The sequence below is a fragment of the Netta rufina genome (genome assembly GCF_964035555.1).
Source record: "Netta rufina genome assembly, chromosome: 4".
Taxonomy (NCBI): Eukaryota; Metazoa; Chordata; class Aves; order Anseriformes; family Anatidae; genus Netta; species Netta rufina.
In genome coordinates this window covers 16,944,719-16,960,973 of record NC_140127.1, presented here as the reverse complement: position 1 = coordinate 16,960,973, position 16,255 = coordinate 16,944,719, and the positions used below count along the sequence as shown (strand labels likewise).

The 16,255-nt window shown below is 34.6% G+C and overlaps 1 protein-coding gene across 3 annotated transcripts in view; it reads left to right on the top strand.

Annotated features, from left to right (window-relative positions):
* SGCZ (sarcoglycan zeta) overlaps nt 1-16,255 on the top strand; it is a gene marked incomplete at both ends in the record, with an annotated part of 451,496 nt that overhangs the window by 316,530 nt on the left and 118,711 nt on the right. For 2 of the 3 annotated variants that reach the window (XM_084286196.1, XM_084286194.1), the window contains one exon: nt 12,976-13,077. The exons of the other annotated variant lie outside the window; for it this stretch is intronic. In XM_084286196.1, coding sequence (XP_084142322.1) covers nt 12,976-13,077 — 102 coding nt within the window. The remainder of the gene's footprint in view (nt 1-12,975; nt 13,078-16,255) is intronic. 3 annotated transcript variants of the gene reach the window in all.

Below are 16,255 nucleotides of genomic sequence, written 5' to 3'. Positions count from 1 at the left end.
GATGCTTACCATTGCTGAATGGACAATCACTGAAATTTAACTCAGAGATACTCTTCATCTCTTAAAAGCTTCCTTTGTTGTCATTGCTTTTAATTTATTTATTATTTTTTTTTAATTTAAAAGCTGTCCGGGAAAATATGCAGAGATATGCAAAAATATGCACTTTGATTTTTGTAAAATAGTATTTGAAAACAAAATTTCCATTTCTCTAGAAATAAGCTCAGTAAAATATAAACATAGATTTTTTTTCTGAAGAAAAATATCGTAATTCCAACCTATTCTACTGTCATGTATTTGTTTTTCGTATGTGTGTCTTAGATACTTGCAGCATGAGCTTAAAAGAGGCTTCAATGCATTTTGTACAAAGGCTTCAACAAAAAAGGCACAAATCCAGTTCTGCACCTTGTGAAGATATGTACTTTTTTTAATGGCCTTTGCATGGAAATCTTAAAATAATTGTAGAAAATGACAGGAAGAGATTTCCAAAAGCTACTTGTTTTGCTTCTGCTACAATATGGCTTTAACTGTTCATCATTCTTCAGAGATGTGTATCCAAAAAGTTTATAAAAATCTTCATGGATAGGTGTTACAAAACCATACAAAATCTTTCTGTTCTAGTTCTTAGAGTCAAAATGCTCTACTAATAATGACCTGATTCTCAGTTTCCTCAGTTTAGGTTCATTGTTTATTATCTAATTTTCAGTGGATACAAAGAAAGTGTTTTCATATTTTAAGATTATTATTGTGTGTGCCTCTTTAATTTCTCTTCTCCAGTCTGAACAACACCATCAAGTTTTAGCATGTTTAACATGTAACTGCATTGTCCGTTGTTGTGTCTCTTTCCTTGCTTTGCATCTCATTGATCTCATGGGCATCTTCCAGCTGCCTATAGATTTTTTTTTATTATCTATTCTGGTATAGATTTTATGGTATTTTAATAGTTCAAAGTAAGTTGATCCTTTTGCTATTATTTTGTCTTCTAAAAGATAGATACCAATTCTGCCTTTCTAGTTTTCACCTTTGCAGTTTGCCCTCATCCATCCTTTACAAAGACTGTGTAATATACAGCAAGTATGCTGTGTAACTGGGAACCACACAGTAAAAACTAACGTGGTAAAATGTGACTGGTTCAGTAGAAAATAGCAATTTGTGCAAGGGATCCAACGGCTACAATATAGGTATGCATATTTGTTTATTATTAATTTGGTCTCCTGAACCACGTGTATCCCCGATACACATGTAGTTCAAAGATAGTCAAAAGAAAGCTATCTTACAAACTCTTGCTTTTAGGTCTGTAGGCTGCTCAATGTTGATTCAGCAAGCTCTAGAGCATCGGCTCATCCACTTTGTGGAGATGACAGTAGCACACTGGTGTTCTCATGCCTTCAGTGATTCTGGCACCTCAGGTCTTTATTTCTATGAAGAGGCAGTGTAGATGAGAGAGGATATTGCACGGTTTGGATGGATGGAAATGAAAATTCCTGGGGAAGACTGTCAGGAGATGGAGAATTTACAGAGGCAAGAGAGCATAGCTTGAGCATAGTCCCTTGACTATGAGCTGTCACTATGGCTGCAGATGTGATGACGCTGAATATTCTATTAGACTAAAGAAGTTAATCCTGCCATTGGGAAGGAAAGATGAAAAATGGTGTCAGTATTTATTTAAAAAAAAAAAAAAAAAGAAAAAGAAACAAGAGCAACAGATGAGACAATTCAGAAAAGTACTAATGAAAGGATATAGTAGAAAGTAGAAAGAGGAAAAAGAAAAATATATTGAACTATAGCTGGTTTTTGTGTAATACAAAAGAATTAAATCAGGAGCTGGGGGCATCTATGTGAGCTGTCTACTGAGCTCAAGACCTTTGTTATTTCAAGTAGTATGGGAAGCAGAAGAACATGTGAGTTCTCTGTGGTTTGAGAGTATTCTGGTGGTGCATGTGCACTTGTTACTTGCTGTGGGACTTGCTTGTGCTGCAGATCACGCATTGATTGGGACCTTTCTGTTCCTTTTAGAGACTGTTGCTGCACTTTGAACAGAACTTCTGGTTTAATTTCGTCCAAAAGGAATTCCCTTCACATGCAGAAAAACTGCCCCACAGTCTGAGCCAACATGGAGTAAGTGGGGAAATGAGGGATTGCCACACTCAACTGCTTTGAGTTATGTCAGTTTTGTAGACACGTTAGCTAATCATTTATGGCTTGCAGATTTTGGCTACCACAGGATAAGATTCAGTTTACTCAGCTCATTTGAAAATACCTAGCTTATACAAGTATTCTTAAACACTTTCATCCCTTCAGCCCTTCCCCTGCAGGATCTTAATCTTTATCATTTTATCAATGGTACTCCAATTAAAGCAGGGAACCAATTATGTTGACCTTTTGACAGAAGAAGAAAATTGAAAAAGAAAAGGAAAAAAAAAAAAAGAAGGCATCAAAAATGTTGATATTCTTGAGTATTTATCAGGAGCTTTTCTTCTCCTTTGGGTAAATGGGTTCATTAAGGAGCTACCACTCTAATTCTTTTTTCCCCTTAGGCAAGTCTCCCAGGAGATCTTCTGAGAGTCCTTTTACTGAATTTTGCCTTCTTGAAATAGATTGCCTTTAGTTTGAGTTATTTCCTACCTAATCTAACTTCCAAGAATTCTATCCTATTGTGAACAATCTCAAATGCATTACCTCTTAATCTTCACGTTCTTAGCTGTTTCTTTTTTATTAATTAGGGACTGGTTCAGTACCTCATAGTTCTTTTCATGGAAGTGTTTCATGAGTTTCTTTATCAGACTGTCTGCTTTATTTGGAGAGTGTCAGTATCCTATATTGTCATTGAGAACAATAGTGTTCTGGACTACTTTTCACATAAATTTATCATCCGTTTGGTCCTTCAGGTCTGGGAGGGAAATTATAAAGTGACACCATAATTGACTTATATTTTGTTTATAATTATTATTATTTATAACCATTTGCACTCTTTTACAGGCAGAAAGACAGAACTTATGATCTCAGAACAAGGCCATTCATTTAAGCTCCCTTACTGCTTGTTCTCAACAAGATGTATAATATGAATTTGAATTCTTGAATCTACTTGAATCTCTCCATAGATTTTTTTTATTATTATTTCTGTTATTAAAAATGACATGAATTAATAATAAAATGGCTGGTGAATTTTAGTATAGTTGAGTTTTAAATATATTTAGATTTGAGAGGACAGTAGGTAGTTGTGGTTCTCATTATTCAGGGTGTGGCTGCTTTTTCTCCAGTGCTGGAATAGGTTCCTCATTTGCTTTTAGTGACAGGACTATTGGCTGCTTCCCTAATCAGGTGCTTCTCTGGAGGGTGTCCTGTTTGTTCTCCATTACTGGTACTTCTGCACTCCCTAGCAGCTGGCCACGTTCTTTTTCACTGGAGGTCTTTATGCCTGGCACATTACTGATGTCCTTTTAATCATTTGGAATTTTTGACTTCATCATTTTGCCTATAGATCTCCTACCAGTTTACTAAAGTATATTTGCAGGGATTGTTTCATTCCTGGTATCTGTTTTTAGGAGTGCATAGATCTATGTTCCTTTAGAGCATAGACTGTGGGTTCAGTCTGGGTTCCAGACTGAAGCTGTATGGACACAGCTTCAGGTAGTCACTCTGTATCCACCCAGCATCTTCATAGTTAACCACTGAGAAAGATATAACGACAGAGATAACTCTGATGCTGTCCTTTTAAAGGGCTGAATTGTGGTACTGAACTATGCTTCTTATGCCTTCTCCAGTCGTTCTCTTAAATTACCCTGTTACAAAAGTCAGCGGGATGCTGAACTGTTAATTCACAGACACATAGTTTTCATGGTCCTTCAGTGATCAGGAGTTTAGCCATACCATGGGAAGTTTGTGATGCAAGAGAATGCACTATAATCCATCAAAATGAGGCAGTAATTTATGTATTTATTTAATGAGTCATCTTAAAATTATTTTCTTTACAAGACTTCCCCCACTTGGCAGCACTGTTGATAGCTCAGCATGGTAAAAAAAAAAAAAAAAAAAAAAAAAAAACAACTCTGAGAAGCTATTTGCAAGGATTTGGTAGATCTGTTGATAGTTGTGGTTATAGGTTATAATACGCTTCAAAAAAAAATAAATTGTAAGATAGTTATGATTTTTAATCCTTTTGTATTAAAGAGAAGAACTTGAAGCTATCAATTACGAGTGTTTTCATGAGCAGGTGGTTAGATAAAAGGAAAGTTATTTTCAAGCAACTTTGTGGTATTTACTGCACTTTCATTTCCTTTGCCCTGATAGCAAGAGATGGATCTCTGCAGCAAGCTACTTTGCTCTTAGTCTCATTTATTTTATTGAGCGTATCAGTAGAGCAAGGTGTTGCGTGTTGAAAGATGTGTGGTGGCTGTTTTGGAAAATATGCAGTATTTGTATTGGAATACAAAGTATTGTTTATAAACCTAGACACTATGAAGACTGTAATGTTAGATAGCTATATTTCTTGAAAAGTAAAATTCTGAAACTGTCGAATTTATGCAACATTTTTTTTTCTTACTTGAAAATAAATTCTGCAACGATAGTAAAAGATTGTTTATCCTGACTTGAAAATTGATTAATTCTGATTGTTTTTTTTCTGTATTGTGAGTGAATAAGCAGTATAATAGCTACTACTTACTGATTTTTTTTTACTTTTTTTTTTTTTTTTCCAACAAGAAAAGCATACTTGGTGAACATAAGTGCCAGTCCAGAGAATTACTGAAGGATGTGCTGGACTATAGGCACTTTGATACCTTAGCTGTGTTTGCTCATTAGCTTATTGTAATTTAGGCTCATGCATAAGTAGTTTCTGAAGAAAAAGAATACAGAGTAACAGTACAATAAAATTATCTAAGATAACATAGGGTAAGAAAGGACCTTTTTGATCATTTCACCTAGCTGATACTTTAAGTAATGCTGAGATGAATGCATCCTCTTAACATTGTTAAATTGTATCTTAAAATTTCTTAGGTGGCTTGCCTAGCTATTCTCAACAGATGGATTTCTTTGGGTTCTATGATCTGAATCAGAGAATATTTTAAATCTAGGACTAAGATCTACGGACAAGAATACTAACTTGAAAGGTTTAACTTAAAATAGTACTCAGTCTCTTATGCTGAAGCCACATGGATTTTCTGGTAAAACTGAAAGTTCTGTTAAGACAAAATGTCATGGTATTAATGGTATGGACTTGTGGAATTATTTCTTTATTTTCCAATAAAATTGTCATTATTTATGCAAGCTAGATTGCCAGCTGAGAAGAAGGCAATCATTAGATTAATGTGGTATCTACATTTATTGTTTCTAGTTGAGTCAAGGTAAGGAGAAAAAACAAGTTGGCCTTATGAGATACAGAGTAAATACTCTGAGTACAAAAAGGAGTTATTTTCCAGCAGGTTTGTGGAATACAATCTTCCAATTCATTTGTTCTGATAGAAGGTATCTGATTCCAAGCACATCATAAATCAATAATAGAACAATAGTGCAAAAAAAGCAGGTATGCTGGAATAAATATGTGAGGTAATGCTTCTCTGCTTAGCTACAGTAATTTCCTATGTTCATATGTTGTGGTTGTTCTGGTTGTTTTATTCTGGTTGTTTCATTCTAAGACATGGATGAACTAAAGGCAGACAGACCAACAGGAGGCATTATGGCTGAAAAGGCCATACAAGGAGCTGCAATGGACCTTGATTATTTAGTCTAAGCAATAATCTGGAGGGTTAAATAGAAGTAAAGTGGTTGCATTACAGCATTGGAGGCTCAGGTTATGGGTTAAGAAAATATTTTGAAATGTAAAGATAGCTTAGAAAGTACAATATACCTAAAAATATATATAAAAAATAAATATATGTATAAATATATATATATATATGTATATATATATACCTAAAAATATACCTAAAATACCTAAAGAAGGTATACAATCTGTCTTTAAGGAAAAGAAAAAAAAAAGAAAACCTAAGCCATTATGTCAGGAGCAGTTAAGCTATAGCTGAATTTTCAGTAGTGCAAGACAATAATAGCCTTTTGCAAAACCTTTCAAATAAGTCCACTACTTAATTCAGTACATGATTTATAAAGTTCTGAATGGGAATAAATGCTGCTGAAAAGGTCCTTCATTTCTTTCTTTGCTGCCCCAGTTCTTCCAGTACTGTGATGCACGGTCCAGAATTATTAGGAAGCTGTGTAAGTGGAAGTGAAATGAACTAAACTTGTACTAGGGATGGGTGAATATTTTGTCATAGCTTTGTTTCATAGAAAACAAGATTGAAATGATTAAAAAAAAAAAATACAATCTTTGCGAGAAACATTATTCTTTAGTTATACATGTAAATCAAAATATATGGATGTAGAGGAACTGGCTCATTCTCTAGTTCAGTTGTCTTGAATGTCTTCTTTTCTTCTGATTAGCCACCCTCTTTTGAAACAGTTCTGAAGTATTTTTAGGTTTAAATGAGCAAGAGCACATGGAGTTTAGTGGCTCAAATGTTGAAAGTTTGCTCGTGTCAGACAGTGAAAGGCAAGTGCAAAAATAAGAAAACCATGAGATCCCATCAATATGCAACCTATTTTGTGTATGTGACTGAACTGTAACACATTTCCACCCAAACCATAAATAGTATTTTTAATTCTCAAGTTATCATTAGTTTACCATCAGTCTAACATTAGCTCAGTGTAAGGTCTGGAATGTAAAAGTGCTAAAAATCCTTTGCAGAGACTCCTAGAGAAATGGAAGAGCCTCTGGTCTAAAATTTTAATTGTAAGCCTCATGCATACAAACAAACTTTAGCAGTGTACAGATTTAGAATTGTTTCATAAAAGTAAATATTTGTCAACAAAGATGACCTCTATTGTACAAATAGCGCATTTGTTTATTGTCCTTCAATGTCAGCATGCTAGACAATCTGTAACTTTTCATTGCTCTTTCTGAAGTCAAGCAACCACTTAGTTGAGAGGAAAAAAAATAGGGGGGGGGGGAGATAATATGTGATTACATTTTCAGTACGACTAAATTAGCTTCTTCAGGACATGGTGTTGAAATTACAACCAAGCCTCAAAGACACGGAAGGAGGCTGAATAACTGTGCAATTTATGTAGACTAAATAAACACATGCATACACACACATCCAATAATTTATTATTAGTCTAATTAAACCATTAGCAGTCTTGTCAAAATAGTATTAGTCCAGCTAGAGTAATACCCAAAACATGCAATTATTAAAGCTTGTTCACAGTAATGATACAATTAAAACTGACACCCACTTCTGCTATCCAGTCTTTATGCTGGTGTTTGGTTCACCCTTCCCTGTGTATAATAATGAGTCATTATCATTCTTCAGCAGAAGCAGTATGGTGTTGGTGGTGGGGGTTTCTTCCACCTTGCTCTTGGGTCCATCTTCTATTATTTCTACATTTGCTGACATAATTCAATTGCTTTATTATTTTTGTTTTTATTTTTTTCTACAGTGCTTAAACTATGTATTTTAGCCAAGTAATGAACTACTCATCTCACTGGGATCAGTACAGTTTAAATATGTTTTCCAGATTGGAAATTAGTTTAAAATGATTTATAGTATATTTATTACTTGAAAACTTCATATGTAGAAAGGAAGAGAGAAAAGATGACAAGCAGAGGAAATAATGCTTCTGGATTTACCACATCTCAGTGTTTATCTCTGGAAGAAAGACAGACCTTCTGCATCTGTTTTATGTTCCTATTTACCTACCTTTACCTAGTTTCTGGTGTTCTGTAACCAAATCTCCATAGACCTGGAACCTTTCTAGCTCTTACTTGCTAATTTTGCCAGTGATTACGGTGGGAAAACAAACAAACAAAAATGCCATTCCCTGACCCTATTTTATGCTTCTATTTTATCTACATGATGTATGGAATTTTAAGGAGTGCACAGCATTTTCTGACTTGTTAAAGATTGATGCTATGAGTTTGAATTGGGATGGAAATGGCTTTATGTTAGTCTGACTACAGATTAACTCAATCATAGAATTTTCATTTTAGTGACGGATCTGTGCTGGCTACCAGAGTCATTGAGAAAATTGTTTCATTTCACTGCTGTCTTCATGGGTTTGCAGCAGTGTGTGGGAACACAACAAAACACCAGACCCTTCGTGTTACTTTTCACTTCAGCTGTATTACTTCACTTCAGCTGCAAGTGAAGATAAAAGGGTTAGGAGTTTCAAAGCAGAAAGGGCTGCAAAATTAGATGATGTTCCATGTCAGCCTTAGATGATTAAAAGATTTTGGGTGATTTGTGGCTTTTTAATACTTTACCTATTTTGGAAAATAGTTTAGATGGCATAAAAATCTTGGTAGACTCATTCTGGCACGTTGACGTAACAAAACATTAAAGAAAATAATAAAACAGAGTATGCTTCCAAGTAAAGAAAAGAAAGTTTCATGTCCAAAAGCTTTAGCGATGTTGGCTTTCTGCTTTGCTTTTTGTTTGTTTGTCTTTTATACTGATTGGTCTAAACTTCCCATCCTTCTCACCACATAGTTTCTATCAAAACTATTAAATTCTACTTGATTTTCAACAGGGCTGAAAATCTTAAATAGTTGAAATGTTGGATGCATGGGGGGAGAGAAAAATGGCAGTGTTAGATCCTATATTTCTCTGTATTGTTTAAGAACAAACAGTTCATAATGTATTGTTAAAATAAATAAATAAATAAATAAATAAATAAATAAATAAAAAAGTAAGAAGATTGTACCTTAATCTGAAATATGATGTGAGGACAGACCATGTGAAATTCTGTCTTTCTCATATGATATCGAAGGACACATCAATGTACAAAAGAAAAGTGACATAGCTATCCAGGCCAGAAAACAAAATCAACTTTTGAGCAAGTGAGATGCATTTGATCCTATTAGCTGATCTAGAGAGGTATGTTTTCTGTTCATATAAGCACGCATAGACTTTTATTTTCATTTCAAGTTTACTTTCATAACTGAAGAATCCAGGCTGTGCTTTACATGTTTAAAAACAATAAGGGTACTATCCAGAATATTCTATTTCCACTTAGGTTGCATAGTAGTCTGACTTTTATTCCTTTTTAACAGCTTTTCCAGTTAAAATCTCATTGTCAGTACTGCCTTCCCACAGATTGTATAGGTTTTTTTCCTCAGTCAACATGTATCCCTCAAACATTGTTGCACTGTACTATATATTTCTTCCTCAACTCTTCCCCGATGATATCTACTGCTGGCTGTCATTTACACAGTCTTGGTTATTATTTTCAGCAGATGGATGAAGGCAGATATTTCCATCAATCCAGATTTTTGCCATTCCAGTGCTTTTTCCTGGATATCTTGCTATCAGCTTACAGTTACTGATATTCACAGTTACCTTTCCTTGCAAACCAGGAAAACCCCCCTCTGTTTTCACTGCTGATGCCTCTACCATTTATCTGTTTGTTTGTTTATTTACAGGAATGTAGCTGACTACATTTTTTTTCTTTATACATCCATGCCCAAACACCATTTTCCTCCAGCTGGAATTGTGCTCCAGCTCTGTTTATGGAATACAGCCTTTTGTGTGTGTGTGAACACAATACCAATAATTTTGTCATCTTCCTCCTAACCTTTCATGTATCTCTTCCATTTTATCCACAACGTGTCTGCTAGTGTCTTTATCTTCCCAGTTATCCCCATCATGCTCTCTGACCCTCCACATTATCTGCTTTTTGTACCATAACAGCAAATCCAGTTTTCTTTTTCTCTGTTTCAATATCTCACTGGTTTCATTGTTTCAGCCACCTTTCTTATAATCTCTCACCATCTTTTTTTTTTTTTCTTCCCCCATTTGCATAGCACATTCATACACTTAATGTTTCATCTGTGCTATTTCATAGCACTGCAACCATAACATCCAGATTCCTTCTCAAGTTTAGCCTCTGCAAAAATGCCTGCAATCATTGAACGTGTATTAATTTGTTAGTACTTCGGGTTTAAGTACTTTGTTTAAATACTTTTACTTTGTTTAAATATTGTTTTACCCTTACTGCATGTTTTGTGCAGTGCTTCCCTCTTCAGACTGTGAGCTTTTGGAGACAGAATCTGGATTTAAAAGATCTCTACGTTATAAGAGTCCTTTGGTGCCTACTGACTATCTGTTTCATTTGAGATGCATGATAAATTACTGGAGAGTCTATCAGAACTCTGTTCTTGACTCAATGAGAGTTTTAATTCCTGAACTGCAGTATCACACTCTCCTTCTTGTTCTCTCCAGGCCAGGAATATTGAATTCTCTGATCTTTAGTAGTAGCATTTTGTGCCTGGCAGTTACAGACGTTCCGCATAACCAGATGTAGCAACATATTGGATTTGCCTTTTCAGTTATAAAATGTGTTTATATCTGCATCAATAAATCGGTATCTATTTCATTTTAAATATATATTCGCTGCCAAATATGCAACATGATTGTTGTCTTTTCTCAGGTTACTTTATCCTATTATGATTTTGTATGCTATTCCTATAGCACATATAAAAAAAACTGGGATTGTTGAAATTTAGAATTAATGGGCATTAGTGCGGATTGCGCATGGAAAAGCAATGTATGATATCTTTACCTTACTTTCTTCTCAAAAATAGCCACCACTGTTTCATATCCCACTCTGTTATAAAAAACTCAGGTATTTGTAAGCTTTCTATATAAAACCATTTTTATAGAGATCTTTTATTTTATTTTTTTAAGTCAAAAAAGCATCTTTTTTTTTAACTATCATTTCTTTAAGGAGTATTATTTGATAATTCAGTTGTCAGTTTGATGCAAATAGCATTTTTGCCAGTAAAAGTAAAGCAGTTCTTGGCTTAATATAATCAATTATAAGCTTTGCTAAAGATTATATGAACTCTTGGAGCTAAATTTCTGCTAAATTTAAATTTTTCTGCTAAACGTCTGCTAAATTTCTCTTGGTGCCACAACAGTTTAACAAGTACATTCTGTAGCCTTAGCAGTAGCTTTTGTTATTCCATATTTTGTTTACTTTGGAAAGTTGTATTTATTTATTTATTTATTTATTTTCTATATTTATTTTTATATTATTTTTATATTATTTATAGTTATTATTTATATTTTTATGTATGTATTTATTTTATTTACTCTGGTAGTTTCTGGCTGTGTAGTCAGACAGCTAGGCTCATGCTTTCATAACTGACATGTGAATGCATGATTTCCGAAAGTATGTTCTTTACAGATCTGTCATAGCTTGCAAAGCAGTCTCACACTCTGTCTTCATTGTGTTTGGGAAATTATATCAGCTAAATTGCATTGTGTAAAATGCAAATTATTTCTTCTCTTAAAGTGCTAACATTATCAGAGTTCTACTTCAGATACTGTGGTATCAATCAAATACCAGCCATGTTGGCATCATTATTTGCTTTAGACAGGGAATAGCTACAGTGGCTACAGTATCTTTGAAAAGTATAAATGTGTTTAATTCAGTGCCCTCTTCCAGCTCCAGCTATAGCAGCTGGTGACACTGCCATCCATCTGTGCAGGACTGCCCAGCAGGTGGAGGTTACTAGTTTCGCAATTCAGCCAGCAGTGAGAAATGCAAGTTCTCACTGTTCTGCTGCAATAGAGCTAGTAATTGCTTCTAAGCATTTAATCAGCAATTAGGTTACTTTTGCTAATTTTGCACTTAAGTAGATCAAGTTGAATTCCACTGGCTGCACATCTTCTGTCATAAATATAGTAATAGACCTCTAGGGATAATAAGTTTTGAATCTCTCAGTGTGCAAAGTGATCCTGTCCCTAAGTATCAATCAAGTTTCAGTGTTTGTCCAGTAAGAATATGCTGTTCTTATATGTATATATCTTAGTAAGCATTGGATCATTTAGTTGCCTTGTTTCATCCAGCCTTTTGCAGTGGCCCTTTTTAAATTTCCATCTAGATCAAAACAAAGAGCATTTTGAAGTTCTTTTCACCATCAACACACTTTTAGTAAACATGAGGAGCTACTAATAAAAGGAAACCTTTGTCTTTCTTCCTACAGGATATTTTCCTCTGTATGTTTTTTCCAAGTATAGAAACGACATCGTGTTTTTCTAATATTACACTACACATAATCAATTGCTTTAGAAAATATTACATTCAGTCTTTAAAATAATCAGTTGCTTGGCTTAGAAGATGTAATTCAAAATCTAGCTTCACCTCCACAATAAAGGTCACTTTTGTACCCTTGCAGAAGGTCCAGCCAAGGAATATTGTGTGCAGTTCACCACTAGGTTGCACAGTTAAATACCACAGTTCTAGGAGAAGTTTTGTCTGTATTTTGTCTTGCTCCTGTCAAAATGAACAGGAGGGCTGGGTTCAGTGAAAACTTTAGCAGAAACTGACTTCATGTGAACTTTTTCATAGGCCCACTGAAATTCCATTCTTAGACACAGGATGGTAGTGTTTCAGAAAAGCAAAATAAATACATCATAGAGAGAGAGTTCAGAGTATTTTTGTAAGGTAAATCTTCAGAGATTCAAAAACATAATAATAACAGGGTAATCTTATATTGGACTAGACTTTTGTGTATAATTGTATCTGTCTCCATTTTACTCAAAACTGGTTGCCTGGACTCTCTAGGTGTCTTCAGTCATATTTCAGTTTGCCAGCATCACAAGCCTTGCTATGCTTTGGCTACTAACCATGAAAAAGAATTTATTTTCATGAAAAATGTGCTTTTGGGTCATTGGTTGATGATAAAATAAAACTTAGACCTTTCATTATTGTTTTTTCCATTTCTGTAAATCTGGTAGTCCTTCCTGTTATCATATGGCTGTACACGTTTACTCTTCTGTATTTTGTGGGAGTTCCCTTTCAATTCACCATTTCTATTCTAGCACTCATTACTTTATAGTAGGTCAGATACTGTATTCCTTTTACCTTGTTCTGGATAAGGTTATTTCATAAAGTGAAATGTATATATATTATTGATTGTAGGATGGAATGGGAAATTTGAGAGTCACTAAAAAAGGAATACGACTTGAAGGAATATCTGAATTTCTACTTCCACTATACGTGAAAGAAATCAATTCCCGAAAGGTAGGTGTTTTTTTTTCTTTTTTTCTCCCCTTAATTTATAACTAATACAAATGAGTCTCTTCAGCCGCAAACTACAGTTTCATTCTTACACCTCCTAAATTAGTGATCAGTAGATGTCTGCTTTGAGAATACCTTAACAGTGAAAACTTCCTTCATGTCAAAACCATTTTTTCCCCTGAAACCTTGCCTGTCTGAATAAAAGAAATACCTTATCCTTAAGAAATGAGACTTAAAGTCTGTATATGTTATACCTGAAATGACTATGGCATTGTGAATGGAGCATTTGCCTCCTCATCTGATGTGAAGTCGAGAAATACAAGATTGCTTGTGTGTGCAAAATATAGTGAAATAATGAAGGATTAGCTAGGGTGATTTTCCCTCCCTCCCTAGTTAAGTACAAGCAATCTTGTTAAGCTGTATAACATCTCTATCATATCATTTTTCAAAGCAAACCATTTTTAATACTGTTTAAATGCAATTGTTTTATCAGTTAGCACCAGGGTATTACAGAGGAAAAAAGAGAATCAAAATATTATGCATTCAGAAATTCAGTGTAGTTCATTTTGACTGAGTAGTTTGGACTCATTTGTGCTGTATATATAATATCTCCAGTGCATTAAAAGTAATTTTGAAATAATCAAAATCTCTTCTTTTTACCATACAAATATTAATCTATGATCAGAGAGGAATGTTACAATGGTTTTCAGTCAACCAGGTGCAAAGAACTTTAAGATGCATGGAGCAAAAGTTGACAAGAATGAAAACATATTTACCCTAAGTGCCTTTATGGAAAATTCTTCCTTTAGAATCTGTTGATATCTATCTTCTGTGCGTATGAGAAATGTCTCAAGTATGTTCATAAATGAGATCATGACAGTTTCCCATCTCTCTTAATTAGTTCATTCTCATGTTAATAGATGTGTGAGATGAATGGCAAGTCTCTTGGTCCTTTTTTTTTTTTCCCTGTAAAACTACTACCTTTCAATATTTAACAGAGCAGCAATATTGTTCTACATAATGAAAAAATCTTTAATATTTAATTAACAATGTATTCCCCAATGATATTGAATTTTGATCACTTCTTCAACATACGTTCTTTGACTTTTCAACTCACCATACATCCAATTTGATAGAAAATCTTGTGTATAATGTTTATTTTACAGTAGTAGCTAAAAATATGCATTACTAGCTAAGGTAAATCTATATTAAAAAAAAAAAACAAACAAAAAAAAAAAAACAGTCAATAATACATTTATTTCTAAATAAATGCAAATACCATACCTTTGATATTGACTAGAATGCTGCAAAAACACATCTACTATTAAAAACCCTACAACTAACAAAACAGTCAATGCATAAGTGCATAAATGACTTTTTAAGTAGCAAACACTTCTGCCAAGTCAATCAATAAGACCAGATTCTGCCTCCTGAAAAAGGAAAGGCATCTACAATGGGGAACTTTAGCTTTATTATTTTTTCCTAGACCACTTTGCCATGAAAAGGCACTAGTACGTCTAAAGTAATTTCTATAAACTTCTAATATTTCCTTTATAGTTTTGAAGCTAAAGAATTGATTAAATCAACTAGAATATTTTGTGTTTTATCTATTTCTAAATAAATAAAATACTTTAAGGTTGCTGTTAGACCTTCATACTGAGTACAACAAATCCTTTTAAAAGCAGGCCTAAAGCATGAGCTTGTTTAGTACGAATATTCCAATCTGTAGACCTTGTGAAATCTTTGTAAAATTCCCAGGCTGTATAACCTGTACCTGCACTCTTCAGGGAAACATACCTTTTTCCTAGAGATTGCAGAACATTATTCATGGTTTGTGCTTTTTTCCTAGTTCCTTTCTACAAGTGGATGGTGTCTATTATTGTTCCATGTCCAGTACGTGAGAGTTATGATTTGCGATGTTTGCTTGCACAGGGCTTCATATTGTAGAACATTGTTTCTTAAGAAATAAAGGTGAAAATTTCTGTTTCATGTGGATTCAAGTAGGGTCCCAACTTCACTCAGAACTCCAAAAAAAAAAAAAAATCTAAGGAAAAAATGCATGCAAATTTAAGTACTATCAAGGAGCAGAACCCAAAGTGTAACAGTAGCCTAACACAAGGTCGCTTTAGTCCTGTGAGGCTCATGAAAACAGATTTTAAGTGCCCTCAAACCAACAGAGTAGATCATTAGCTAGACAAAATATTTTACCTAAAACATTATTGGTTTTGCAGATCTACTGATACCTATCTAGTACCATTAAAGCACTCATTATCTAGCTAAAAAAGTAGTATGTATGTGTACTTAGTTCTCATCTCGCAGTACTCGTGAACCAGATGCACATCCCAGCCCTTTGCAAGCTTGTTCAGTAATTATTGTGCTAAAGTTTAGCTTGTGGTGTATGTTAATGTGAATGGCATGAGGGAGTGATGAAAACAACCCTGGAGCTCTGTTAAGCTTTAAGGCAGGGGTTTGCAGCAACTCTGCATGGAGTGTCCCCAGGTATATGGCATCTGCATGTGACATTAGCTCTTTTGTCACTTACAGAATTGAACTTGGTGCTGTAGAAATCTAAGTGTGAGCCACATTTCTGAGCTCTCATTATAGTCAGTAGAGACCTGGTCAATACAGACAGTGGGCTCTGAAGAGCACACCAGCTGTTAGTACTTGCTTTGGGTGTGATAACGAGGGTGGGGAGTGCTTCCTCTCTTCCCCCTCTTTCCATAGAAGTACTTATGATTGAAGTTTGATGCATACAGGAATTAAAATGTACCATGCAATCCAAAACACATTTAAAACTCTATGTTTGCTGTCTTTTACATGCATATTTTATTTATTTTCTGAAAGGAGAATTTGCTCTTTAAGTAAATTTACTTATTCCCCTTTAAAAGAATGGAGACAATGAAGTGACATCACTCAATTAAATCCTGAAACAAGCTGTAGTGTGTTTAGTAAGTTTTTTTGTGGAACAGGTGTATTTCCTCTGCATGGTTTGTTGAATGAGACTCTCCCGGGAGGTTTGTGCAGGGCTCTCAGCCCTGCAGGTCAGGGCTTTACCACTTTCCCACCATACGGTACAACGCAGAGCTAGGTGGGAAGACCAGTGATGTTATCAGCAGGATGCAGCAGAAGATGCACTATGTTGTGACTAAAAGGTATGAGCGGAGTTTTTGTGCTTATATGG